General features: G+C 45.5%; 4 protein-coding genes across 4 annotated transcripts; 3 read left to right on the forward strand and 1 right to left on the reverse strand.

Annotated features, from left to right (window-relative positions):
* The first annotated feature begins 726 nt into the window (after positions 1-726).
* On the forward strand, positions 727-5,395 carry HD556DRAFT_1406631 (glycoside hydrolase family 31 protein). The gene is made up of 22 exons (XM_041304018.1): positions 727-903; positions 968-1,085; positions 1,141-1,432; positions 1,487-1,622; positions 1,673-1,967; positions 2,019-2,173; positions 2,228-2,311; positions 2,363-2,560; positions 2,615-2,688; positions 2,739-2,839; positions 2,888-2,906; positions 2,959-3,011; positions 3,069-3,097; positions 3,147-3,210; positions 3,271-3,407; positions 3,455-3,529; positions 3,586-3,755; positions 3,806-4,008; positions 4,058-4,166; positions 4,216-4,391; positions 4,445-4,610; positions 4,664-5,395. The coding sequence occupies exons 3-22, from the start codon at positions 1,219-1,221 to the stop codon at positions 5,176-5,178; spliced, it is 2,973 nt and encodes a 990-aa protein (XP_041155251.1). The 5' UTR covers positions 727-903; positions 968-1,085; positions 1,141-1,218; the 3' UTR covers positions 5,179-5,395.
* Positions 5,396-7,888: 2,493 nt separating this feature from the next.
* Positions 7,889-8,230, reverse strand: HD556DRAFT_1406652 (uncharacterized protein; the record flags this gene model as incomplete). Its single annotated transcript, XM_041304019.1, has 2 exons — positions 7,889-8,137; positions 8,190-8,230. Coding segments are annotated over 2 exons (192 nt in total), but the record flags the coding sequence as incomplete, so codon positions are not given.
* Positions 8,231-15,500: 7,270 nt separating this feature from the next.
* Positions 15,501-16,055, forward strand: HD556DRAFT_1245953 (uncharacterized protein; the record flags this gene model as incomplete). Its single annotated transcript, XM_041298573.1, has 3 exons — positions 15,501-15,551; positions 15,616-15,828; positions 15,879-16,055. Coding segments are annotated over 3 exons (441 nt in total), but the record flags the coding sequence as incomplete, so codon positions are not given.
* Positions 16,056-18,310: 2,255 nt separating this feature from the next.
* HD556DRAFT_1406654 (uncharacterized protein) lies at positions 18,311-18,749 on the forward strand. Its single transcript, XM_041304020.1, has 2 exons — positions 18,311-18,619; positions 18,693-18,749. The coding sequence occupies exons 1-2, from the start codon at positions 18,318-18,320 to the stop codon at positions 18,709-18,711; spliced, it is 321 nt and encodes a 106-aa protein (XP_041155254.1). The 5' UTR covers positions 18,311-18,317; the 3' UTR covers positions 18,712-18,749.
* Positions 18,750-25,804: the final 7,055 nt, after the last annotated feature.

Below are 25,804 nucleotides of genomic sequence, written 5' to 3' on the forward strand. Positions count from 1 at the left end.
GACTCACGCCCTGCCGCGCTACGGAAACTACGGAGCGATGTAATTCATTTATTAAATCAGAATTCGAGATAGCCTGAGAGTCTCAATCTGATGCATCGCAGTAAGGCCGCTGCCAGGAAAGTACCGTATTAGCCCTGCCGACCGATACGCGAGTTTGTTCATGTACATGAGTTGCAACCAGCTGTTTGCAGGACACATGATAGGCCAAAAATAAAACAGCTTTGAATTACAATGTACCACGAAATTCTGGGTATGCGGCAACGTCCTGTGCTGTGGTAGAAACGCGATTTTGACTTTTGCCGCCTTATCTTGGACTGGCCTAGCGTCTGCAAAACGGCTGTGATAGGCGGCTAAGGGTCAGGTGCATTGCAAGTACTAGGTCCTGGATTGAATAGCAAAATCAGCTGCCGAAAAGAACAAACTTAAAATACTAGTACTGTGACGGACTGTAATGAACGCGTTATTAGTTTAACATCCTTCTAGACCGCCTGAATTCGGGCCAAGGGCATGAACTGCTTTCACTAACGTAAAATGGTGGACCTCGAGAAACTTGAAGCTTGAAGGTCGAGTACAGCGCTTCGAAGGCCAATGCTCCAGACACATATGCGTAAACCTACACTTTAAAAGTAGATGGTATGTTGCGCGTGAGGGAATTGCCGTTCATATGTTCCTGAAAGCTTGTTTCGGTATTTCGGAGTTTTACGTAATAATTTGATGTTGGGATAAACTAAATCACAGCCTCCACTCCATTCAACATTGTAGGTGCTGGCCAGGGAATAAACTGTACGCATTATGATCAAAATGCACCAGCACCTAAAATCACAGCCTGAGACTTGACTGTAAATTTAATCTCGACAGAACTTCCCGCTCTCGCCTCGTCGGGCATTCACCGGCACGCGACTAGTATGTACTCAATTTCCGCTTTGACTCAATCAGGTTGGAACTGATGATGAGCTACAAATTTAAGCCGACTTACTGAACCGACATTGATGATCTATTCTTAAGTGAGGTAGTCAGCGCTCTGGAGTCTGGCCAGCTAGTCTTGTGGGTTCGTGATGTGGCACGAGGACTTGTCATACGGGTCCGTACGTCATTGACCTATTTCTCTCTCACAGTTGATATAAATTATGCCGCCCGAAGTCCCGCTGCGACAGGCCCACGTAAGGCCCGGCCTCAGGGGGGATATCGAGCAAAAAGTATAAATACAACCCATCATTGATGCAGATGATCAGTGAAGCTCATCATCAGCGACGGTACTATCGTTCTCACAGGTTCACTGTCATGTTCTCCTTGCTTTTGCTTTTGGGTGTCCTGTACACCCTAGCGCCTACAGTCTGGGGAGATGTTTCTCAGCGTGCTACGCTGGGGAACAAGCTTGCTTCCAATGGCACAGGAACGCCGAGTTACTCTATGAATGTCACAGATTGTCCAGGTGGGAATACAGTTGAAACTTTGTGGAGTTGTCACTGACAATGGCAGGTTTCAGGATACACTTTAGGGTCGCTTCACGAGTCTGACATTGGTCTCACTGCTCAGCTCACACTCGCTGGACCAGCATGCAATGCTTTTGGACGAGACATTTCAAACCTCACGATCGAAGTCACTTATCAATCACAGTCCACGTATATCGATTCCCGAGTTTTTCAGGTGCAGCGCTGATGGCTGGTTTTAGTTTACATGTCAAGATTTATGATACTGCAAACCAACAATTCACAATCCCCGAGTCGGTGATCGAACGGCCTGCCGCGCCAAAGACATCCTACACGGGTAACTCCGATCTTTTATTCAACTTTGATGCAGCGCCTTTTGCATTTTGGGTCACAAGACGCTCTGATCCGGGCGCAATGCCATTGTTCGACACGAGAACTTCATCGCTGCCACCGACTCCTATTCCACCTTTCAATGCATCTGATCCAAGCACGGCGTTTGATGGTTTTCCCCTTGTATTTGAAGATCAATACCTCCAGGTGTGCATCCATCATTCTACTGAGACTATCAATATGGCTTACGGCTATTAGGTTGCTTCCGCTCTGCCGTATGGCACCAACATCTATGGTTTGGGCGAGGTCATTGCTAGTAGTGGATTTAGACGCGACATTGGGACGGATGGGGGCGTAGGCACTATTCAGACGCATTGGGCTCGCGATGTTGCAGATCCCATTGATCAAAACATGTAGGTCATGTGATTAGAAATAATTCTCACGTGATGATTCACGATTGTGTTTAGGTATGGCTCCCATCCAATCTACGTCGAACATCGGTACAATGCGACTACTGGAAAGGCCTCTGCCTCTGGTGTTCTTCTGCTTAAGTATACAACTGCAACTAAATCCTGATTCTATCTCTTAATAACATTCCTTAGTGCCGCGGGTTCAGATATCTTCCTGCAGACGCCCCCGAACTCTAAGGTGTCATTAATCGAATACCGTCTGATTGGTGGTATCATGGACTTCTACTTCTTCTCTGGACCCTCAGACGCAGAAGTAATTGCTCAGTACGGTTCAGTGATTGGGTACCCTATGTGGCAACCAGCGTGGGGCTTCGGGTTCCACCTTTGCAGGTGATATTCTTTGCATTGCAATCTGCGTATAATAGACTCACTTAAGTCATACAGATGGGGATACCACAATGTCAGTGATGACATAGAAAATGTTGCGCAGATGCGCGCAGCAGGTATCCCCTTGGAAGGTTTGCTCCATTTTGGACGTTCGTTGCTCGTGATCCTTACTTTGCGCTAGTTCAATGGAATGATATCGACTTGTACCACGCTTTCCGCGACTTTACCACTGACCCAGTAAATTTCCCTGGGGATGAACTTCGCACGTTCATTCGAGATTTGGTGAGCATTTCTCCACATAGGTTCTCCCAGTTCTCACTCCAGTGAAAGGCCGAGAATAATCAACATTGTAAGTGCACTTTCACTCTTTCCCTCCTAATTTTGATCGATCTCGTCATTAGATATCCCCATTACGGATGTAGGTATCGCTATCACAGTAAATTCGACTGACATCGTAAGTTTGTTGACATGCTGCTAAAGTCGTATGCTTCCTGACCGCATCGTCATTTAGTATGATCCTTTCACACGGGGCGTTGAAGAGTCAGTTCTTTGCGCCTGATAATGGGCTAAAGCGCTAAATGCATTACAGAGATGTGTGGATCAAAAATCCAGATGGATCTCTGTACCTTGGTCAAGTCTGGCCTGGATACACCGTTCGTCACTCGTGACATGTGGAACACCTCATACAACTGACGATTGAACGTGCTTTTTAGGTCTACCCAGACTGGTTCAGTGAAAACATACTCTCTGTATGGACCGAAGCTTTTAGAAACTGGACTGAAATTGGGGTTGAATTTTCCGGTATTTGGCTCGACATGAACGAACCAAGTTCATTCTGTAGTGACTCCTGGTAAGGTGAGATAGTGTGTTCTTAATTTGAAGCTAACTGGCGAGAAGTGGGACCGGTGCGAACTACTCTGCCCTTGCTCCCATGAACATGGCTGGCACGGTCGTCACTGGGTACCCCGAATGGTGAAGCAACTGTCTTGAGTTGAAGTGATGAATATTACTAATGATGATGGATAAAGCTACAATGAGACGAAATGGGGACCTAGTGGGAATATGACCATCAACGGCACCTCTACAAATTCATGCACAACAAGCTCAACCACTACGAGTACGGTTGTGAAACGCGGCGTCGGCGCTGGTGGCGAGAAAGGTGTCAATCTCAACAGCCCGCCATATGCTATCCATAATGGTAAGTTTCATTCGTCTTATAACACGGCTTTGATCCGACTCGGAGTAAAGCTATCGGGTCCCTTAACCGCAACACTCTGGCGACGAATGCGACCCACTCCGGCGGATATGCAGAGCTCGACGTGCACAATATGTTTGGATTGATGGAGGAAAAGACCACGCACCTTGCGATTCAATCTGTCATCCCTGGAAAGCGTCCGTTCTTGATCAGCAGATCAACCTTCCCATCTGCTGGAAAATGGACTGGTCATTGGGTATTTTGAATTTCTTTGACAGAATAGAACAGGATGTTAACGTCTCTAGCTCGGTGACAACTACAGCAAGTGGCAGTATCTATACCTCAACATTCAGGGTGTTCTGCAGTTCCAAATCTACCAAATTCCGATGGTTGGCGCTGACACCTGTGGATTCAGTAAGTATTCACAGAATCCCGATTGGTTTCTTGTTGACGAATGGCGCAGATGATAACACCGACGAGGAGTTGTGCAACCGTTGGATGCAGCTCTCGGCATTTGTTCCATTCTACAGGAACCACAATACTTACGCCGCCCTTCCTCAAGAACCTTATCGCTGGGAAAGCGTAGCAAATGCATCCCGCATCGCCATTGCTGCTAGATACTCCTTACTGCCGTACTGGGTAAGTGTCCTCTCTTTCAAGTGTTCGTGAAGCTGACAGTAGACATACAAAAGTACACGCTTTTTGCCAATTCCTCTATGGCTGGTCTTCCGCCTGTCAGGGCGTTGTTTTACGAGTTCCCTGACGAACCTGAGCTTTTCACAGTGGACACGCAATGGCTCGTTGGAAGTGACATTCTCGTGACTCCAGTACTGACTCCAGGAGCTACGACCGTCGACGGTAACAGTCCAAATCTCATCGATGAGGTCCCTGACTAACATACTATCTTATAGGTATCTTCCCAGGTCGCGGTAGCGTCATCTGGCGCGACTGGTACACGCACGCGGCCGTGAATGCTACGTCTGGAGGAAACACAACACTAGACGCTCCTATCAGTTACATTAACGTCCACATCCGGGACAACTCCGCTCTGTTACTGCATCAAGAGCCCGGGTATACCATCTATGAGACTCGCGAAGGCCCCTATTCGCTGCTCGTGTCTCTCAACGCAGCAGGCACAGCATTCGGTACTGCATATGTAGACGATGGGATTAGTTTCCCACCTGGACCGAGTCGGAGCCTCACATTCCAGGCTGCAAAAGGCACACTCAAGATTGAGAGCAAGGGAGAATATACGATTCTGCAGAAGTTGGAGACGATCACTGTGCTTGGCGTGCAGAAGCCTAGCCAGGTCTCATTGCAGGGATCGCCGGTTAAAGGGTGGACTTATAAGGAGGCCACTGAAGAGCTGGTGGTGTCGAACACTTCTGTCAACCTTGATGGGCAGACGACTTTGGCGTGGAAGTAGTTTTTCTAGGGTGTATTTCCGGGTCATTGGATGGATCGCGCAATGCGTCATCGAAGTCACACTGGCATCAGGCTGGTTGGACGATCTCGCTCACTCATATGTTATGTTTTCTAGTCGGCATCATATTGACTGTATGAGATATTCCTCTACTCAAATTAAGGCTTCCGATTACTCGAGCAGCTGTGAAATTGCCCCAGCAGCGATTCCAATTATCAACTCAGCAAGCCATTACTAGGCTAGGAAGGGTTTGGTCAGGGTAGCAAGGTATCGGCAATGAAAGCTCCATAAATATTTCATTGGAAAAGATGCATGGCAATAAGTAAGTGCGGATAAGCATAAACCGTAAGCTGGATCCCAGGTGTGAGCGTCCCTAAATTTAAAGTAGCAATTGCGAGGTTCGAAGAAGTGCACTCACGGTGGGTCACATTCTCGCTAATCCCGAATTGCCTGTCACTTCCGCACATTGCAACGTCCATCTCAGGCTGGGTCCATCTTGGGCTTAGCCCCTGCTTGTGTATCATATCCGACTCAAAAAGAACTAATTTGCTACCAAGCCCGCGTGCTTGCAAACTGTTTCCTCAACAATTCAGGATATTCTCATGTGGTCGACAGTTTATACGTTGATCCCAACAATTAATACATGGCTTTAAATTTGTCGCCTACTTTTATCATAACGCACGCTCCAGTATGACTGCAATGCATACCAGGAAATAACACGTCTGTCACGAATCGCGATCGGCATCCCATTGGTTCCATCAGAGAGGCAGAGATTCGCGAGCTTAGGCTAGCCTTCGAGGCCAACGTTATACAAACCGATTCAAGCTGCGCAGTGGGTTTCATCTTCGTGCGGCTTCCCAATGTTAATTTTCAACAGCAACAGTCACTTGTTTCGACAGCCTCTCGAACTCAAGCTTAGTGCACCACGAACAGAAATAGGCACGGTCGACTATTTTCAGATAAATTCGAACATCTACATCGCTCAGGCAGTACGAAAATTTGTTCAAAAGAACTCGCATTGATTGGCTCCGAACTACGGTATTGCACTATCAACTATGACACCAAAGCGAAAGCAGTAACATGACCCACTGTCACGACGTGACCCTGGGGCTGCTGGCTCAATTTCCAACTGGCTGGCAGATGAAACCAACCTAAGGCGCGCAGGTGAGTTATGTGATTGAATCCTGGTTGCACAGCGACCTGCTCATACTCACAGAAGTATTGACACAGGTCAAGTCTTTGCAGCAATCGGAAGGTTGTAGGCAAGTTGCATCCTTCTCAAAGCATGCACTGACAAACATAGATGCTGTCAAAGCAACAACAACGCCAAGGAGGGGCAAATGCATTTTCTGTGCGAAGTGATATGGAATCTTCTGAGGGGGATCTCGGATGGGGGAACATTGTAGGACGACTAGCTTTTATATCCTGCGTATACTTACGGGAACGACCTTGATCGATTTGGCAGAATCGTTATTGCTGTCAGATGGCAGAAGTTTCTGCAGAACCTACAGGAGCGTATTCATTTGATTACGAACATTTAAATGACCTACCTGCAGGCACCAACAATTATCTTGGTGACCACACGATGCTCGCTCGAATCACCGGTCTTTCATCCCAATCTCTCACTCATCGCCTCATCATTTGAACCTGCACTAAGCCTGCCAGCGTGGCGACAAAGTTGAGAAGTTGATGCTCATTCTCGTCGACACTTCCGATATGTACTTGGTCGATATCTCATACTCATTCTTATTCTTGACATGCTCTTGGTCGAAGAGGAGTCCCTGGTACTATCATAGTCATGGTCACAGCCCATCACAGCTCCTTTGCAATTTTAGACGCCCAAAACGATATCAAGTTATCTCATGTCCTACTCTGATGACCCTATACTTCCTCGGAAACAAGGAACGGCGTTCTAAAAACTAGTGACTAACAACCGTCCCTTGCACCCATCCAACACTTGCGCGATGCAGCGCAGGGCGAAAGTCCGATAGGCCTCCTTTAGGTCATCCATATGTTAAGTTCAAACTCACTGTAGTCTGACGCTGCAGGTTGATCAATCCCATTGTCTAAGGGCTTTCAAAATTCCTGCAGGGCAAAGGAGCACACCTTCAATTTCTTTCTCCTCAAAATACCAAGAGGGTCGCCGACAGTGTTCATGAAAACTTGCTGCCGATTCTCGCTATTTATCCAAGCGTTACACACTCGAAAGGTGTTGGAAAGTACGCCATCAGGGAAAACCTCCTTCACGAAATCAAGGTAATTCCATGGAATTCCACTGAAATAAAAGTAAACGAGATTATTCAACTGCGGTCGGAATTCCTTTGAATTTTCCATCATGTTCCATTGATTATCTTGAATTCAGTCAACGTCAAGATACATGAATATCAATTACATTGTACTAATTCAACAAAAATACCACCATCGAAAGACGTCAAAAAGATCAGTGCACCACTATGTACAAACGACTCATCACATATAACTTCAGAAGTAGTGATGTGCTGGCCCGGCTTGGCCTGAAAGCCCCGGCTTTGGCCTGGCCTGGGGTGGCTTGGGCTTTCGAAAATGCCAGGCCCAGCCATGAGCCAAAGCCGCGGCTCGGCTTAGGCCCAACCACAGCTTTTGGAACCAGATAGATTGTAATATCACTAACTAAAGATTCTGTCAGCAGACGCCGCGGATGACTTGTGTATTGCTGGAACTCACGATGAGCCTGAACGATGAACATCATAACCAGTGTGTGCCTCTGTCGGAAGTGATGTGAGATGACAGCCACGCTAGGAACATACAAGAGCCCCGTCACGATACCCAAGCCTAATCCTTGAGAGAGAAATATCTGACTGAGTCAGAAACCGAGATTTGAAAATCAGGGAACATTACCTGGTAGTACTGATCCAGTTTCGACAAAGATAACATGAATAAAGATAAACACTCCAGAAACGATCCGGCAATTATGAGATGGTAACTAGTGAAGCTTGCTGAGTATTGTCAAGAACTTCCAATAGATCTACACTCACAAATACCCTTGGTCAAGAAAATCAAATCCGCGGAGTGGTGACTGAGTCACATGTGTAGGTCACGGTAGCCCGGTATGGACCTGGAAAGAGGACTCATATGTAAGTCAGCAACTTGGCAGCAAGAGAATAGGAACACCCACCCGACTTCCCAAATCACATTCTGTCAGAGGATCAGCGACCTTTTCGGTCAGTGAGGCTCGAACTCGACACAGGATCAACACATTTGAGATTAAGTCCGGATTGAAGAGCTCGAGTTGTTCGGTGTAACGAGTCGGACAGACAACAAAAAGACTCCAAAACGCAAGACAAACTGAATCAGCATTGCCGGAGCTCGAAGGAGGATCGACAGACTCACTTCCTGAGAACGGTGGGCAACGACTTGGATCAGCGTGGCTCGAGCCTGAACGAGAATTGACAGACTGACCTCCATAGCAAAGTTGGCAAATGGTTGCATGCAGTAGAAGAGGGAAGGATGACGTGGCTTCAGTAATGTTGAACGTTGATGCCCAGTGAAAACCCACTGTTCTGAGAATGGCTGAGGTTGCGTGAGATTGTCTAAACTGTGCGACACAATCTCAACAGAAAAATGAGACTAATAGCACATGTGCAAATGTGTGTGATTGTGCCAGATTGTGTGGATGCGAATGTTTGCTAGCGTTTGCTGTTCATGCATGCATACACCCCCGATTGCATCTGATCAGCTGGTATATTAATAGTCTGCAATAGATACAGTACAGGTATGCTACAATAAAATTTAATACTTGTCACATCCCCTCGCGTCCCACAACCATCTGTTCCTGCATCCACTCGTTGGCATCCTGTTCATCTGCTAAAGCGCTCATGATTTTGGCATGACCGAAGTAGGAATCAGTGAGTATATACAGAGTGCAAACCACCACGTACCGCCAACTTCCATCACGAGAAGCGCTGAGATATGCAAAGCAGAAAGTGTTGAGCTCCGAACGATCCAACGAGGAGGTGAGGCCAAATGATCCGAGTAGGTATGAGGGGGAGATAGTAGTCCGAGCGCAAGCCAAATGTGGCCAATGGGCAGTGACGCACTGGCACGTTAATATGAGTTCTTGAATAGAAGCTGAGATCGTACCTTGTGTTTCTAGCTCTCTCTCTCTCCGCTCACTCGCCTGCCTTCGCTAAAGAAAAACCTATCAAATCTTGATTGAATCAGTGTGGTTATATGCGCATGTAGTCAGTCGTATAATGTACCTTTAGCATGTTGCCGTATGTGGCATATTTGCAGTGGCCCAAAGAGCGCGAAAATGACCCCTACTAAGGGAACATTGTGAGATAACGAGGTCGCAAGACATCAGGAGGAGAGTGCTTGTCATACCGTAATTGTACACACCTTTTTCTCCACTGTGACTGCCAACAATATGTGGACTTGAGTGGTGTGTTCTCGTCTCATTCTGGGAGTTTCTGATGAGTGAAAACGGCAAGCACGAAAAGACCTACTACTAGTAACTGAATTCATAAGAATATATGCGCATACAATGATACATTCACGTACCAGTGCCTCTGATTCCGGTACAGAGAGTGTTTGAAGTCTTTCCGTCCAGCGTCGAGATCTTTGTGATCATCATATCCGACGGCGACGACAGAGGTGGTTTGGGTGGTTGGTTGGGGTGGACACTTGGAATGGGTTGAAGGGAAAGATGTTGGTTGGGGTAAAAAGTGGTTGGGGAACTTAGCATTTTCGAATCCGAGTCCTAAATCCGCGGGCCCGGGACTTGGGTAAGCTTCACCGTCAACATCGTGGCAAGTACTGTAAAATGTAAGCAATTTGTTGCATGCAACATGTGATGTGCAGTGACGACACAACCTCACACAATTTCAGGCCAGTGCTATTATTAGCATCAACTTCACCAGCCAATCTCACACAATCTCAAAGGCTTCTCAAATTCACGCACAACCTGGCACAACCTCAGCCATTCTCAGAACAGTGGGTTTTCACTGGGGTTGATGTTGAACCTTCAACGATTTTCAAACAAAAAGTCATGTGAGCCAAACAAAAACAAATATGCGCAAATGTTGGACTTGAGTTGTTGAATTTGTTGCTCACTATATCGTGCCTGTAATGCGGCACTGTCAAGTCTGATGCAGCCTCTATACCCTGTACTACCACATGCCGCGTCACCTACTTCCATATGTTCATGGGATGAGCTTCTCGATCATGGAGATGAGTCATTTGGTGCGTCATTCATTTCTCATTCATGCACATGTACTAACATCTTTTGTCCTCAAGTTTGAATTTCACTTTTGGCACTCCTGTTTCCTTGTCGGCGCCTCTCCGTCCATCCTCCCTGCGCAGATCGTCCATGTTGACCCTTACGAGCTCTTGTGTCAGTTAGTATTATTGATTTGTACTTACTAGTACATGTTTTTAGTTTAGTTTGAATGCATACCCCCTACAACTCATCAAAACCCGTTCAAAGACGGGTAGAGCTCTTGATACGGTTACCAGCGCTATCCCTAGACAAATTTTTGTGACTTTGTGCTAGTTATGTACAATTTTCGAAAAGTTAGAGAGCCTAGGTCAAATTAATGCAATTATTCTATCGTCTGAGCAGTATAATGAAATTTGTTGAAATACCTTCGAATACGAGTAGTTTACCGAATTCCTTGGTTTTTAATGCGAGTTTACTGAATTCCCTGGTTTTTGATGTGAGTTCCTGAAATTACCTTGATTTCGTAAAGGAGCTTTTCCCTGATGGCTCAGCATTGGTGAACAACAACTATATTCACAATTAATGTACCTGTTGGAAAGTATGCTAAGATCAAGTAAGTACGAGGCTCAGAGCAAGATAAACGATACACGTACCTCAGCGTTGGTGAACAACAACTGAGGGATGCAAGCGATGACAAGATGAGATACTTGTAGGGTACAGTAAGACGGAGCTCGAATGTCAAGAAGAAGGTAGCCATACGATGCCAAGCATGAAGCATGTGATATGATGAAGTGGTAAGGTTGCCCAATAGCCAAATGCAATGTTAATCTGTCCGAATGCAGAGGACAACTTATCTCTTCAACAAAAGGAACACCGCATATCCGCCACGTTCCAGAGTTTCTGCTGCGCTGAGACGAAGAATGTTGGAGAATTGCTTTCTGCATTTGGACTAATTGGCATTATATTTGGGGTATAGGGCGCAACCTTGCCACTTCGTCTTTATCCCCATAAGTATCTCATCCCCATTGTGTTTGCATACCTCAGTTGTTGTTCACCAACATCGAGCGTACTTTCTACAGGTTATCAGCCCTGCGTCCTAAACAGCACGGAAACTGGAAAGATATGAACACCCTCTTGTTGGAGCAACTCATTTTCAATTCAAGTCTTCTCTAATGGGTTGCCTCGATAATGGGGAAATACAACCACATATCAGAGTTGACAGGAGCAGACAACTACATTCCCTGGGAGATGCAGGTGCAGCTTGTCTTAACGAACGATGACCTCTGGTGTCATGTGACTGAAAATGCAGTCTCCTACTGATGCCGAGAAGGCAGCCATGCGAGCCTGGCTCATCAATGACTCCAAGGCCAAGACACTTATCCTCTGAACTCGCACCAAGCATTCATCTTCTCATTCCTCACAACACTTCGATCACAGCGTGTGAAGTATGGACAATCCTCAAAGATCACTTCCATCATAACGATGTCAGCTCTTAATTTGTCATTCGCAGGTGTATATATACAGGCACTTCACATGAAAGATGCACACAATGCAAGTACTCAAGTAACTGTGTCAGTCAGCATATCAATTGCCACGATCGTCTCATTGGCACTATATACCTGCTGTAAAGTCTATCTTCGCACGCTCCACAGAAACATCGAGCCCCACCAGTGCGTAGTTCTTCATCAGAGTTCGTTTGATAGATGTGCCGCTGCCTTGGGATGTGATTTATGGTGAAGACTCCATACTAGAGAAGGGGTACAATACTGTGCATGAATGGTACCAAAAGACAGACGGGAAGTGGTTCATGGGCAACACTTTTTTGTGTGTAGACATTATCGTGGCTTGTTGTTTGCTGTGGTTCAAACAAGTTTTAAAGGAGGATAAGTAGGTCAGGATGAGTTCTTAGAATGGAGGGAAATAGGCCCAACTTCTTGCGGATGTTGAGAAGGAGTGCAAATTGGCATAGAAGATTGTGCATACTATAATATTTATTTCAGAGACATTTCAAACAATGATAGGTTCCTTCAACAGGTCAACCCAGGCCACCATCGTAATCACGAAGTGCACACCACATGTCTGGCTTAGGTTAATGTTATGTGGGCCTGGGCCCCCTCACCTGTTCATGGCAGGGTGATACTTAACCGTGTCTAACTATACACAGTACATTTTGTAAGTTTGTCTCGGAGCCACCAACATGAAGCTTTACGAAGCTTAACAGGCACGATGCCTCACTGGTTCTAAAGATCGGGATCTCTCTTGTGATCTCGATGCTACTGGAAATGTTTTTCTCAGGCTTCCAAGAATAGCACTACCACCGGAAAAATCACCAAATTAGAATATTCCAATAATCTCACTATTCCCACATACCTCCCTGGCTCTACTGCTGCACCAGAGCTTTCCTCTTGCTCACTCATGTATATAAGTAGTAGAATGGCATGTACATACATAAAATGATACAATAGACCGCTTTTTTCATTGTCTGAGAGCTTGTACAGCAGTCTACAGTGCTGACTACAATATGTGCATCCCAGGACTAAAACATATTCGCTTTTTTGCCCCTTTAGCAGGGAAGCAATTCTGGCTGTATATATCATATATTAGAGTGTTAATGAATATATTACACCGCTTGTTTGAGCCTCTGTAGTGTCCTACATCAGTAGATATGTTAAATTCATGAAAACCTCTCAAAAAAACATAAACCAGTTCGCATTTTTTAGTGTTGAGGTATATAGGCTGGTGAATATTATTTCTAACATCTCTTTACTAGTATATACATCATATCAAGAGTATAGGTCAGTAGGATCAGTCCCTAGGGTGATATGTATTGTCATCTTCCTGGTGGTTCACTCCCTAAGAAAAAATTTCCTGCAGCTCCGGCCCTCTAAAATGGTAGGTAGTCTTTTACTATGAACATATGGAACATATTTATCACATAGGTATACCAGAACAATACCAGGATCATTGTCTACAATCCAAAGTCACTTCCTGCCTACAATGTACCATATTTTCGCATTTTTAAGGTTTTTCACTACATTCTCACTACATAGACTATACCAGCTGTTCATATATCACTTATAGTACATATATGAAGCCCTCCCAAGGCCAGGATCAGGTAGAAATATGTCAGAGTAATAATATCAATGATATAGGGGCAAACCCCACAATCATGCAAATGTTATATTTCAACCCTGTCTAGGGCGAAGATTTCATTAAAAATGTATAGAATACATTGTAAACTACTTATATATACTATACTAATATATGTTGTGAAGGTAAAGGTGATGTGGAAGTGTTGTGGTCTCAATTTGTTGCATTATTATGGTCAGACCACCCTTGCATAGACTGTTGGTGCATAGTACTTTTTCGATGTTTGGACTTTTTGACTTTCCCACGACCTATTTCTTATCTATTGGATTCCCCTGCTGTCAATTATTCATGGATCCTTCTGGTAGTCGAGGACTGTATTACTTGGTATATATAGTGTACTCCAAGACAGTCTGATTATAATATTTTACTATATTCATGTCTGGGAATTCTTATCAGTGAGAATAGGAGATATGTGCCTGATATCATTACTCTGACATATTTCTACCTGATCCTGGCCTTGGGAGGGCTTCATATATGTACTATAAGTGATATATGAACAGCTGGTATAGTCTATGTAGTGAGAATGTAGTGAAAAACCTTAAAAATGCGAAAATATGGTACATTGTAGGCAGGAAGTGACTTTGGATTGTAGACAATGATCCTGGTATTGTTCTGGTATACCTATGTGATAAATATGTTCCATATGTTCATAGTAAAAGACTACCTACCATTTTAGAGGGCCGGAGCTGCAGGAAATTTTTTCTTAGGGAGTGAACCACCAGGAAGATGACAATACATATCACCCTAGGGACTGATCCTACTGACCTATACTCTTGATATGATGTATATACTAGTAAAGAGATGTTAGAAATAATATTCACCAGCCTATATACCTCAACACTAAAAAATGCGAACTGGTTTATGTTTTTTTGAGAGGTTTTCATGAATTTAACATATCTACTGATGTAGGACACTACAGAGGCTCAAACAAGCGGTGTAATATATTCATTAACACTCTAATATATAGTGATGTACAGGGCCGGGCCTCAGGCCCTCGAGCCCTGAGGCCAAGCCCTATGTAGGCCGGACCAAGCCGGGCCCAAATGTCAGGCTTACTAGGGCCTAGGGCCTGGCCTGTAGTTTGACTGGGCCCAAGCCCTGGGCCTGGGCCCCGGCTTTTGACTTTGTAAAAAATCTGCAGCCGTCGGCCGATGTCAGAGATATAAACTATACAGTTTTAAATTTTCTCGAAAAGGCAAGTACGTACCCGTACCGTAAGTTGGTCACGTTCATTAATCATGTCGATCGTCGTATCTGACGATGAGTCCACGTCAGGACATGTTGTGTCTCGGCCACGACGAAATGTGACACTTTCGTCATGACTCACCGACGCCAACAACGATGCAACTCCAGAGCTCTCAGCCCACAGGAACAAGCCTCCTGTGCCTGCCATCAGCGCCCAAAAACCAGTACCAACCGGCAGCAAACGAGGAGCAAAGGATGTGGTACTAGACGAAAGTACATCTGACGAGGAGGGTGCTACTAGTATGGAAAATGGACCGCATACAAGTAAGTTTTTTTGTACATCTCATCTCAGGACCACTCAGTTCGAACGTTGCAGGCAAACGGCTGCGCCGCATTGCAAGCGCTGATGGTGAGGCGTCGTTTACAGATGCTTCCAGCCCATCTCAGGCTGCAATTGATATTCCAGGTACGTATTTACATTATCATGTTCTATAACTACTTGTCAATGCTTCTAATCAACAGAAGATACTCCGAGCACGCGCAATGTAACATCCATGGACTCCGAAGGTTTTTTATCCGACATCGATGTACAAGACCTATCCGCAACCCCGACCATTCGACGTGAGGAAAAGAGCCGCGACGTTAGCGCTTTTTTCGGCAAGCCATACGCACACAAGGCCAAGGATGGGAAGACTCGTACAGTTCGAGACTGCGAGCCATGCAAGTAAGTAAAGTCTTTGATTTGCTACCTCCCAACTAACAGATTCATAGAAAAAAACATTACCCATGCCAGATCGTTAGCGACACTTCAACGTGTCGCCGCCACATTGCCTTTCGGCATCCGGTAAGTTTAGTACTTGAATCTTGACGCTTCATTTGAGTATTAACGTTTATATCAATGTTTATAGGACGCCTATCGACAATGGTGCAAAACTAACAACTTCGAGTCGATGCTACCTCAAGATGTCAAGGAACGCAAAACAGCAGCCGCAGTGCTGAACGCGCAGCAAACAAGTCTTGACAGACACCTCCAAGAGATTCCCCCCAACAACGTAGTTATACCTTATACCGATACACACTTCCGTGAGGCTGCCATTGAATGGCTCGTATCTACTAGCCAGGTAAGTATTCATTACTTGTATTTAATATGATATTTAACCCGATTTTACAGCCAATCCAAGCTGTAGATCATCCGAGCTTCAAGAACATGATCAACATAGCATCCCGTGCTACGAATGGCGTGGTCCTACCAAATCGAAACGCTACGCGCCGCGACATCATGGACTTGTTCAAGACACAGCTTACAAAGTTAAAGGGCCGGCTCAATGTAAGTTTTCGTTTTGTCTGATTATCATCAACTGACATTGCAAATAGAGCAAGCTTGTATCCGGCACTGTCAACTTAACATGTGACGCGTGGCAGGCAAGTAATGCAGATGGATATTTCGCTACCACTGGCCACTGGATCGAGGAGACATCACCTGGTGTTTGGCAGCTTGAATGTGCCGTCCTGGGATTCACGCAACTCAACAACTCGCACAATGGACAACGCCTTGGTCAAGCATTGTTTAAGATCGCGGACCGAGTGGGTATTGCTCATAAGGTAAGGTACATTGGAATACCTTGTTATGTTGTACTCATGTGGGATTAGATTGGCTATATTACGTGCGACAATGCTTCAAATAACGACACGATGCTTGATGAACTGGCACTTCGGATAAAGCAAGGGACAGGTATGACGTGGATCCCAAAAAAGCGACACATTAGGTATAGTTAACTAACTATTTGTTTCACCCTTGTACTGATGTATACCTTGCAGGTGTTTAGCTCACGTCATTCATCTTGCGACACGAGCTATCATTGCCTCGTATAGCAGTGCCCCGTACTATAACCCTGAGCTTCCAGATTTGTCTATCCCTCAAGTACATGGCCGTCGTGATGAAGTTGGCCTCGTGCGAGCCATCGCAGTCAAGGTATGTCATTTTCGAAACATTTTAATATTGTTTGACTAATGATACAAGGCACGGTCTTCTGCCCAACGAAAACAACTTTGGAAGGATATCCAGACCCGTCAGCCTAACCTGAGCCCTGTTGTCTCACAACTACTACTTGACATGCCCATCCGGTGGTCCTCGACTTATGTTATGCTCGACCGTGCTGAGAAGAAGAGAGCCGTGAGTACCCTAATATAACTAACAAGTCTAAACTAACTGTTCTTTAGTATGTTGATACATTTGTCTACGAGCTCGGCCTTCGTGAGACTAACCTTACAAAACGTGCCAGAATTGATCAGTTGAAGTTGCGTGAAGATGAATGGGCTCGCATTGCATTATTCACGTCTCTTCTTGCTGTGAGTATTAGGTTGTCTTTTTGTCATTTTCGACACTGATTATCACTTCAGCATGCTGACAAAGCTCAGCAAAGCTTTTCATCGGACAAAGGAGCATCCCTTCACCTTGCTTTGCCCGCTCTCGAGGCCCTACATAAGGCATGGTCGACACGTTCTGAGAATCCCAAGTACGAGCAATTTCAGGAAGCCTTACAACAAGGTGTTGCAAAGATCCACGAGTATTACAACCGAAGTTCGGAGTGTGATGCATACATCATCACAATGTGTAGGTGACGTGGCTTGTCATATTATTAATACTAACTCCTGGGCCTGTTGTATCTAGTGCTTGACCCATCACAGAAGGACTCCCACATCAAACACTTTTGGGGCAAGGTCACACATGCCGAGGCTCTCAAGGAAGCCGAACGAATTGTAGGTTGTCTGTTTTCGAGTGAAAGTATAAGCTTACATCTAGACTAGTTTAAGGAAGAGCACATTAAATTGTATGGTGAGCATGGTGTTCCGTCGTCACTGAAGAAGAGATCAGGTAAGGTATATGGACTTCTCCGAGAGCTTTCCAGTGATGATGAGAGTGGTGATGACGAGCCGGAAGAGTCGGAGGTGGATCCACAGTTGCCATGGTTGAGGGAGTTCCACCTCTATCTTAACTCACGCACTTCAGTTCCCGATAACATGTCTATCATCCAATGGTGGGGGGTAAGTATCATTTCATGTGAACTGTATTATTACTGATGTAGCTTAATATTGTAGGTAAATGGTCAGCAGTACCCTGTTTGGGCCTCTCTCGCTCGTGATCACTTGTCCATCATGGCCACTTCTGTTTCGAGTGAGAGAGCATTTTCTGCTGCTGCTCTGACTGTCACGAAGCATCGCAACCGCTTGAAGGGTGATATAGTCGAAGCAATTCAAGTACTTCGTATGATGTATCAACGTGATTTAATCTTTCGAGAGGCCCCTCCTTCTTCAGCTATAGAATTAGCATTGGAGGAACTGGATGATAGAGAGGAGGGTGGCTGTGATGACAACATCATACTGTCAGGTGAATCAGATGTCGAGGATTAGGTCTCTAATTGATTAGGGTAGTGAAATAAAATCTTCATCTTACCTTGGAAGCCCTGGCCCAGGCCTGAGCCAAGCCCGAGCCAGGCCCAAGCCCTCTGAAAGGGCCTGGCCTGAGTTTCTTCCAGGCCCAAGCCCTCTAAAGCCAGGCCCAAGCCCTGGCTTTCAGGCCAGGCCAGGTCCGAAGCATCACTACTAATATATGATATATACAGCCAGAATTGCTTCCCTGCTAAAGGGGCAAAAAAGCGAATATGTTTTAGTCCTGGGATGCACATATTGTAGTCAGCACTGTAGACTGCTGTACAAGCTCTCAGACAATGAAAAAAGCGGTCTATTGTATCATTTTATGTATGTACATGCCATTCTACTACTTATATACATGAGTGAGCAAGAGGAAAGCTCTGGTGCAGCAGTAGAGCCAGGGAGGTATGTGGGAATAGTGAGATTATTGGAATATTCTAATTTGGTGATTTTTCCGGTGGTAGTGCTATTCTTGGAAGCCTGAGAATCACCAAAGGAATCAGAAGCCATTAAGCTTAATTGTAGGGGATTGATAGTTTACAAACAAACTTACAAAACCATACCGTTTCTAGTCAGTGAGTATTATGCTTAATTTTAACAGTATAGCCTGGCCCCCTCTAGGTCAAGCCCAAGTCGACCTATCGGACTCATGACAAAATCGACACCAAAATCGCAGCAGGGACAGTACTTCATGTCGTGAGAACCTCAGGCTTGTTTGGGGTTGAATTGTTGGCAAACATGTTCGATTGCAGGTTCGATGCTCTTGACCATGGGTAGACTTGAAGCTTGAGCCTTGAGTACTTGAGTCCCCATTGTGAGCGGCGCTTTTTCAGGAGGCTGAGTCTAATTCATTTGAGTATCAGATGCTCTCGACTGTACTACCTGTGAACACCGGGTCGTCCTTGCTGGGATCCGATGCGAACATAGGCTTCGAGCAGTGAAACCAGCGGTAGAATAAATTTCTCAGCAAGCCATTAGGAAGGGTTTGGTCAGGGTAGCAAGGTATTGGCACCATAAATATCTCATTGGAAAAGATGCATGGCAATAAGTAAGTGCGGATAAGCAGGTGTGATTTAAAAGCAATTGCGAGGTGCACTCTGAATCACGTGGGTCACATTTGCACTTCCCGCCAATCCCGAATTGCCTTTCACTTCTGCACATTAATGCAACGTCCATCTCAGGCCGGGTCGATCTTGGGCTTAGCCCGTGCTTGTGTATTTTCTCTCAGAAAGAGCTAATTTGGCTACCAGACCCGCTGTAGGGATTCATTTCTGGCTGGGCTTGTAGAGACTGTTTTTACCTTACCTTATGTTGGCACTTTTGTAGCTTACATAAGAAAGTTATCTTTTCACCAGTTACCAGTAGGAGTCAGAGTACTAAGCAGTTTTTCATGATATTTCCTCTCCTCTGAGCCTTGAGCCTGGTCCAGAAACCCTTTAGGGTCGAATAGCAGCTAGGTTCTGCAAGACCCAACATTGTTCAGACTCACTCTCTGAATTGTTGTACCTTCACTGCGTGCTTGCAAACTGGTGTTTCCTCGACAATTCAAGGCATTCTCATATGGTCCCAACAATACATGGCTTTAAATACCTTTATATTTGTCGCCCACTTTTATCATAATGCACGCTCCAGTATGACTGCAATGCATACCAGAAAATAACACGTCTGTCACGAATCACGATCGGCATCTCATTGGTTCCATCAGAGAGGTAGAGATTCACGAGCTCACAGGGCTAGCCTTTGAGGGCCAACGTTGTACAAACCGATTCAAGCTGTGCAGTGGGTTCCATCTTCGTGCGGCTTCCCAATGTCAATCTTCAACAGCAATGATGACTCGTTTCGACAGCCTCTTGAACTCAAGCTTAGTGGACCACGAGCAAAAATAGGCACGGTCGACTATTTTTCAGATAAATTCTAATATCCACATCGCTCGAGCAATACGAAAATTTGTTCAAAAGAAACTGCATTGATTGGCTCCGAACTAGGTATTGCACCATCAACTATGATACCAAAGCGAAAGCAGGAACATGACATGACTCACTGTCACGACGTGCCCCTGGGGCTGCTGGCTTAATTTTCATTTATCAGGCAGCGCCAACCAACGTACTAAGGCATGCAGGTGAGTTATGTGATTGAATCCTGGTTGCACAGCGATCTGCTCATACTCACAGCAGTGTGGACACAGGTCATGTCTCTGCAGCAATCAGAAGTTTTTATGCAAGTTGTATCCCTCTCAAAGCATGCACTGACAAACATAGATGCTGTCAAAGCAACAACAACACCAAGGAGGGGAAAACACATTTTCTGTGCAAAGTGATATGGAATCTTCTGAGGGGATCTTGGATGGGGGAACATTGTAGGACAACGACTAGCTTTTATATCCTGCGTATACTTATGGGAACGACCTTGATCTATTTGGCAGAGTCATTATTGCTGTCAGATGGCAGAAGTTTCTGCAGAACCTACAGGAGCATATTCATTTGATTACGAACATTCAAATGACCTACCTGCAGGCACCAACAATTATCTTGGTGACCACACGATGCTCGCTCGAATCACCAGTCTTTCATCCCAATCTCTCACTCATTGCTTCATCATTTGAACCTGCGCTGAGCCTGCCAGTGTGGCGACAAAGTTGAGAAGTTAATGCTCATATATGAGCCCTGTGTCCTAAACAGCATGGAAACCGGAAAGATATGAACTCCCTCTCATTGGAGCAACTCATTTTTAATTCAAGTCTTCTCTGACGTGTCGCCTCAATAATGGGGAATATGACCACATACCAAAGTTGATAGGAGCAGACAACTACATTCCCTGGGAGATGCAGGCGCAGCTCGTCTTAATGAACAATGATCGATGATCTCTGGTGTCATGTGACCAAAAATGCAGACCCAAGTGACGTTCTTGGAACAGCTTCGATCTTACCTGTAGCAGCTATTCCAGCAACTCCTACTGATGCAGAGATGGCAGCCATGCGAGTCTGGCTCATCAATGACTCCAAGGCCAAGACGCTAACAAGATTAGTCACGGTGAATCGTGATTAGTCTCATACAGGAATATAATGTACTAACACGATCACAAATCACTTATAAGGAGCAAGAGAATTGATATTCTCAGAATAGCTGCACTGAAGTAGAACAAAGGTGCTACAATCCTGTAAGATAAAGCTATGGATATATCTTGCCATGTCATCACTCGAGGGAATTCATACTTGCTACCAGCTGTTAGGTCCTCAACAGGCTCTGGACACTTTTCTAGTGTCCCCAATAGGGCAGTGTTCTCCACAGCAGCGGCAACACACTCCTTATCATTCAACTGTTTATTTACTAAGGCATATTGTCAAAAGGGTATGGAAAGTTGGAAAATTCTCAAAGATCACTTCCATCATAACAATGTCAGCTCTCAATTTGTCATTCGCAGGTGCATACAGGCACTTCACATGAAAGATGCACACAACACAAGTAACTACATCAGTCAGCATATCAGTTGCCATGATTGTCTCATTGGCAGGGTGCGGCCTATTCTGATGAGGAAGCTGTGTTCAATCTCCTGTCTGGGTTACCCACATCTCCTGCTTGGCGGTTGTTTCGCACACAGCTTGAGCAATGCATGCATAACAGCTCTTCTTTTTACTGTTGTCAGTTCGTGTAGAAGCCATGCCAGGTCTCATTAGGGATGGACGGGGGTATGGGTGACCCCTGGGGGTCAGGGGTAGGGGTACCAAGGGGTAGGGGTATGGGTAGGGATCTCAGGACCCCTGTACCCCTGGACAATTGGTAGTACCCCTGGGCCTAGGCATAATCTATCCCCAAATTGATTACCATAGGTAGGGTTGGACAAGGGTATGGGTGACCCCTGGACTATTTACAGGTACCTTCGGACTGTACAGTAAAGTAAACCTTAAAAACTCAACTCTAAATGGATCATGCCACTTTGTGATTTCATTTTCCACTTCTTTGTGATTTCATTTTCCCCATCTTACCGACATTCTGATCATGTCATCTAAAAGAATCAAGAAGCCCACAGAAAAAGTTCTGGCTATGGTCGCTGAGGGCCGAAAACACAAACGGAAGGCAACAGACATAGCTTCTAATACTGTTGTCACACCTAAACGAACCAAGGTCACAACATCTATTAACTTGGATCAAGCTACAAAAAGTCCATCCCTAGGCCCAACTTCCTATCGAGCCACAGTACGGACTGAAGAAGAGGAGGCATCTCTCACAGATGCTATTGTAATCTCTGATGATGATGCAGATGACACCAAGCAAAGTTCAGCAGAAGATGACATTGCCTCAGAATCATCTGAGGCGGAGCTAGGTAGTATTTGGTTTCTAAACTTGTTAGTCAGTGCTAATCACAAATGGCTACAGAAAGACTCATGAAGGAGTGGGCCTCACCTATGTATGCTTTTTTTCACCCGACACCAGCCATCGAGTATCACGACCAGCGTCATTGTCATGTCTTCAAGTGTGCGGCCCACGGCTGCACCCACAAAGTTCGGTGTTACCTCGATAAGAAGGACACCAAGTCTACAAGCAACATGCGTAAGCATGCGAGAAGCTGTTGGGGTGAAGCCGCATTACAAGCTGCAATTGATTGCGGCAATACTAAATCAGCCCGCAATGGGCCAATCAAAAGTCTACTTGAAACAGGGTCCATCAAAACATCATTTGATCGCAAAGGAAAGGGTAAAATTACTTACTCGCATCGTCAACACACCCGAGCAGAATCACACGCCGAGATCGTCCGATGGGTTTCAGAGAGTCTGCGATCCTTCGAGATTGTGAAGGATCGTGGATTCGTCTCGTTAATGAAAACGGGGTGGCCAGAATACTACATACCAGCACCAAAAACCGTTGCACGTGATGTCAGGCTGGTGTTCGTTAAAACACGGAGGCGTATAGCAAGAATGCTACAGGTGAGACTCGTCAATGTTGTGTGAATAAATCCAAAACAATAATATTACTTACCAGGACTATACCGGCAAGCTGAACTTCGCTACCGATGCGTGGACTTCCCCCAATCATCGGGCGTATGTCGCAGTATCTGTACATCTTGAGCACGAGGGACAGCCGCTATCCATGATCCTTGATATTGTTGAGGTTTCAAAGGTAAAAGTAAATAGAAAGATAGACATACCTCCCACTGACTAGTTATAGTCACATACAGGCGCAAATTTGGCTGAAGCGTTTGCAAAAATCCTGGAAGAATTTGGAATATCAGATAGGGTATGAAACCAATTGAATATTAGCAGAGAAAACTCACAAGGATTATCAATGCAGATGTTGAATGTCGCAGCGGACAATGCGTCGTCAAATGACACTCTTGTTGCGGAGCTCGCGAAGATTCTTCCATGTTTCGGTGGTGAAACGAACCGAACACGGTGCTTCTTGCACATAGTTAATCTTGTTGCGAAGTCGTTGCTCCGCGAGTTCGAGAATAAGGGGAATGGGAATGAGTCGCATGATACTGTGGAGGAAGGTTCACTCACTGAAGACGAGGAAGATATCCCAGAGCTTGAGATGCAAGGTGATGCCAGTGGCGCCAATAGTAGCGCCAATAGTGGCATCAATGAAGACAGTAGCGATGACGATGGTGGTGATGGTGATGATGATGATGAGGGATGGGTAGACGAGGTTGCACTGCTGAGTGCAAATGAGTGCACAGAGCTGATGCGCAATATCTGTCCGATCAAAGTGGTATTGATTAAGGTGAATATCAAAACACTTACCTTCCATCCCTAACCTTACTCTCTCACAGCTTCGCAAACTCGCATTCAAGATCCTTCACTCCACCACCATACTCCTTCCTGCATGGAAATCGATCCTCGAAGATTTGAAACTGGCCGTGAGAATCATGCCGCGCGATGTATCAACTCGTTGGAATTCCACTTACGATATGTTGAATTTTGCACTTGAATACCGGAAAGGTATTGATGCAATGACGGACACAAGGAAGCTTGGACTTGGTGAGTATGAATTAAAATCAAATGAGTGGATGCTTGTCAAGCAGTTGCGCGATGTACTCAAGGTGTGTGATGTGACATGTGACATGCCAACTTGACTCAGCTAACCTGGATGAATGTACTTACAGATCCTCAAGGACGCGACACTATTCTTTTCCCGTTCAACACCGAATCTCGCCACGGTGATCCCTGCTATGGATCACATTGACCGCATTTTCACCAGCGCCATCATCAAGAAAGAACACCTTGATCCTGCAATTTGTGCGGGCCTCAGACTTGCAAAACGCACTCTCAACCGCTACTACTCACTAACTGATGCATCTAAAGCCTATCGTATTGCAATGGGTGCGTGGTCTGCATGTTTATATATATATATATTTCACTCATTTTATTGTAGTACTCCATCCCCGCCATAAGCTGGCATATTTCAGAGCTGCGGGCTGGCCACAAGAGTGGATCAACACCGCAGAGAAACTTGTCCGTTCAGAATTCAAACATTCATATGCTTCTCAGCATTCAGTACTAGACGCTGAATACAACAATGACCCTACAGCGGCTGATGATGTTGACGAGGTATGTACTGACACTTTTGATTTTATTTTGCTACTAATTTACTTTGACACTCAGGATGATGAATCAAACAACATTTTTGACCGACTTCCCACACTCGCACACGTTAAGACCACCTCCAGTGGTGAGGAACTCGAAAGCTACCTTAACTCCGACATTGAAGACATCGCAGATCCAATCACTTGGTGGTACAGACACCGCAAGACCTACCCTCACCTTTCTCGAATGGCACTAGACTATTTAACGATTCCGGGTGTGTTTTTTTCATTGTTGGTGAATTTACTTTAATTGTATCACTATAGCAACATCTGTTGATGTCGAACAGATATTCAGCCGCGGACGCCTGCTCCTGTCGCACGTCCTAAATCGCCTTTCTGCTCAATCAACCCATGCTCTACTTTGTGTTGGACTATGGAGCCGGTTAGGGTTAGTGAAGGATAAGGACATTAGTGCTGTGGCTAGCCTGCCCGAGGCTGATGCAGAGGACGAGGAACTCGATAACGGATGGGATAGCATTATATTAGAGTAGGACATTGTTATTATCTACTGGCTACACACTTGCAAGTACTGTGGGTAGCAGGTGTACCTGTTGCACCCGCTACCCGTACATGACCCTTACAGTGACCCACACCCCTCAGTACCCTTGGGTATAAGGGTACGGGTAGTTGACGGGTACGGGTGCGGGTTAGGGTCATCACACCCGCGGGTTTACCCGTGTCGAACCCTAGGTCTCATTGCAGGGATCACCAGTTAAAGGGTGGACTTATAAGGAGGCCACTGAAGAGCTGGTGGTGTCGAACACTTCTGTCAACCTTGATGGGCAGACGACTTTGGCGTGGAAGTAGTTTTTTCAACTTTTTCTAGGGTGTATTTCTGGGTCATTGGGTATATCACGCAGTGTGTGATCGAAGTCACAGTGGCATCAAGCTGGCCAGACAATCTCGCTCACTCATATGTTATGTCTTCTAGTCAGTATCATATTGACTGTATGAGATATTCCTCCACTCAAATTAAGGCTTCCGCGGCTGTGAGATTGCCCCAGTAGCGATCCCAATTACCAACTCAGCAAGCCATTAGGAACTTCAACTTTGGTCAGGGTAGCAAGGTATTGGCAATAAAAGCTCCAT

This window comes from Suillus plorans, assembly GCF_016647745.1.
Source record: "Suillus plorans strain S12 chromosome Unknown HD556scaffold_73, whole genome shotgun sequence".
Lineage (NCBI taxonomy): Eukaryota > Fungi > Basidiomycota > Agaricomycetes > Boletales > Suillaceae > Suillus > Suillus plorans.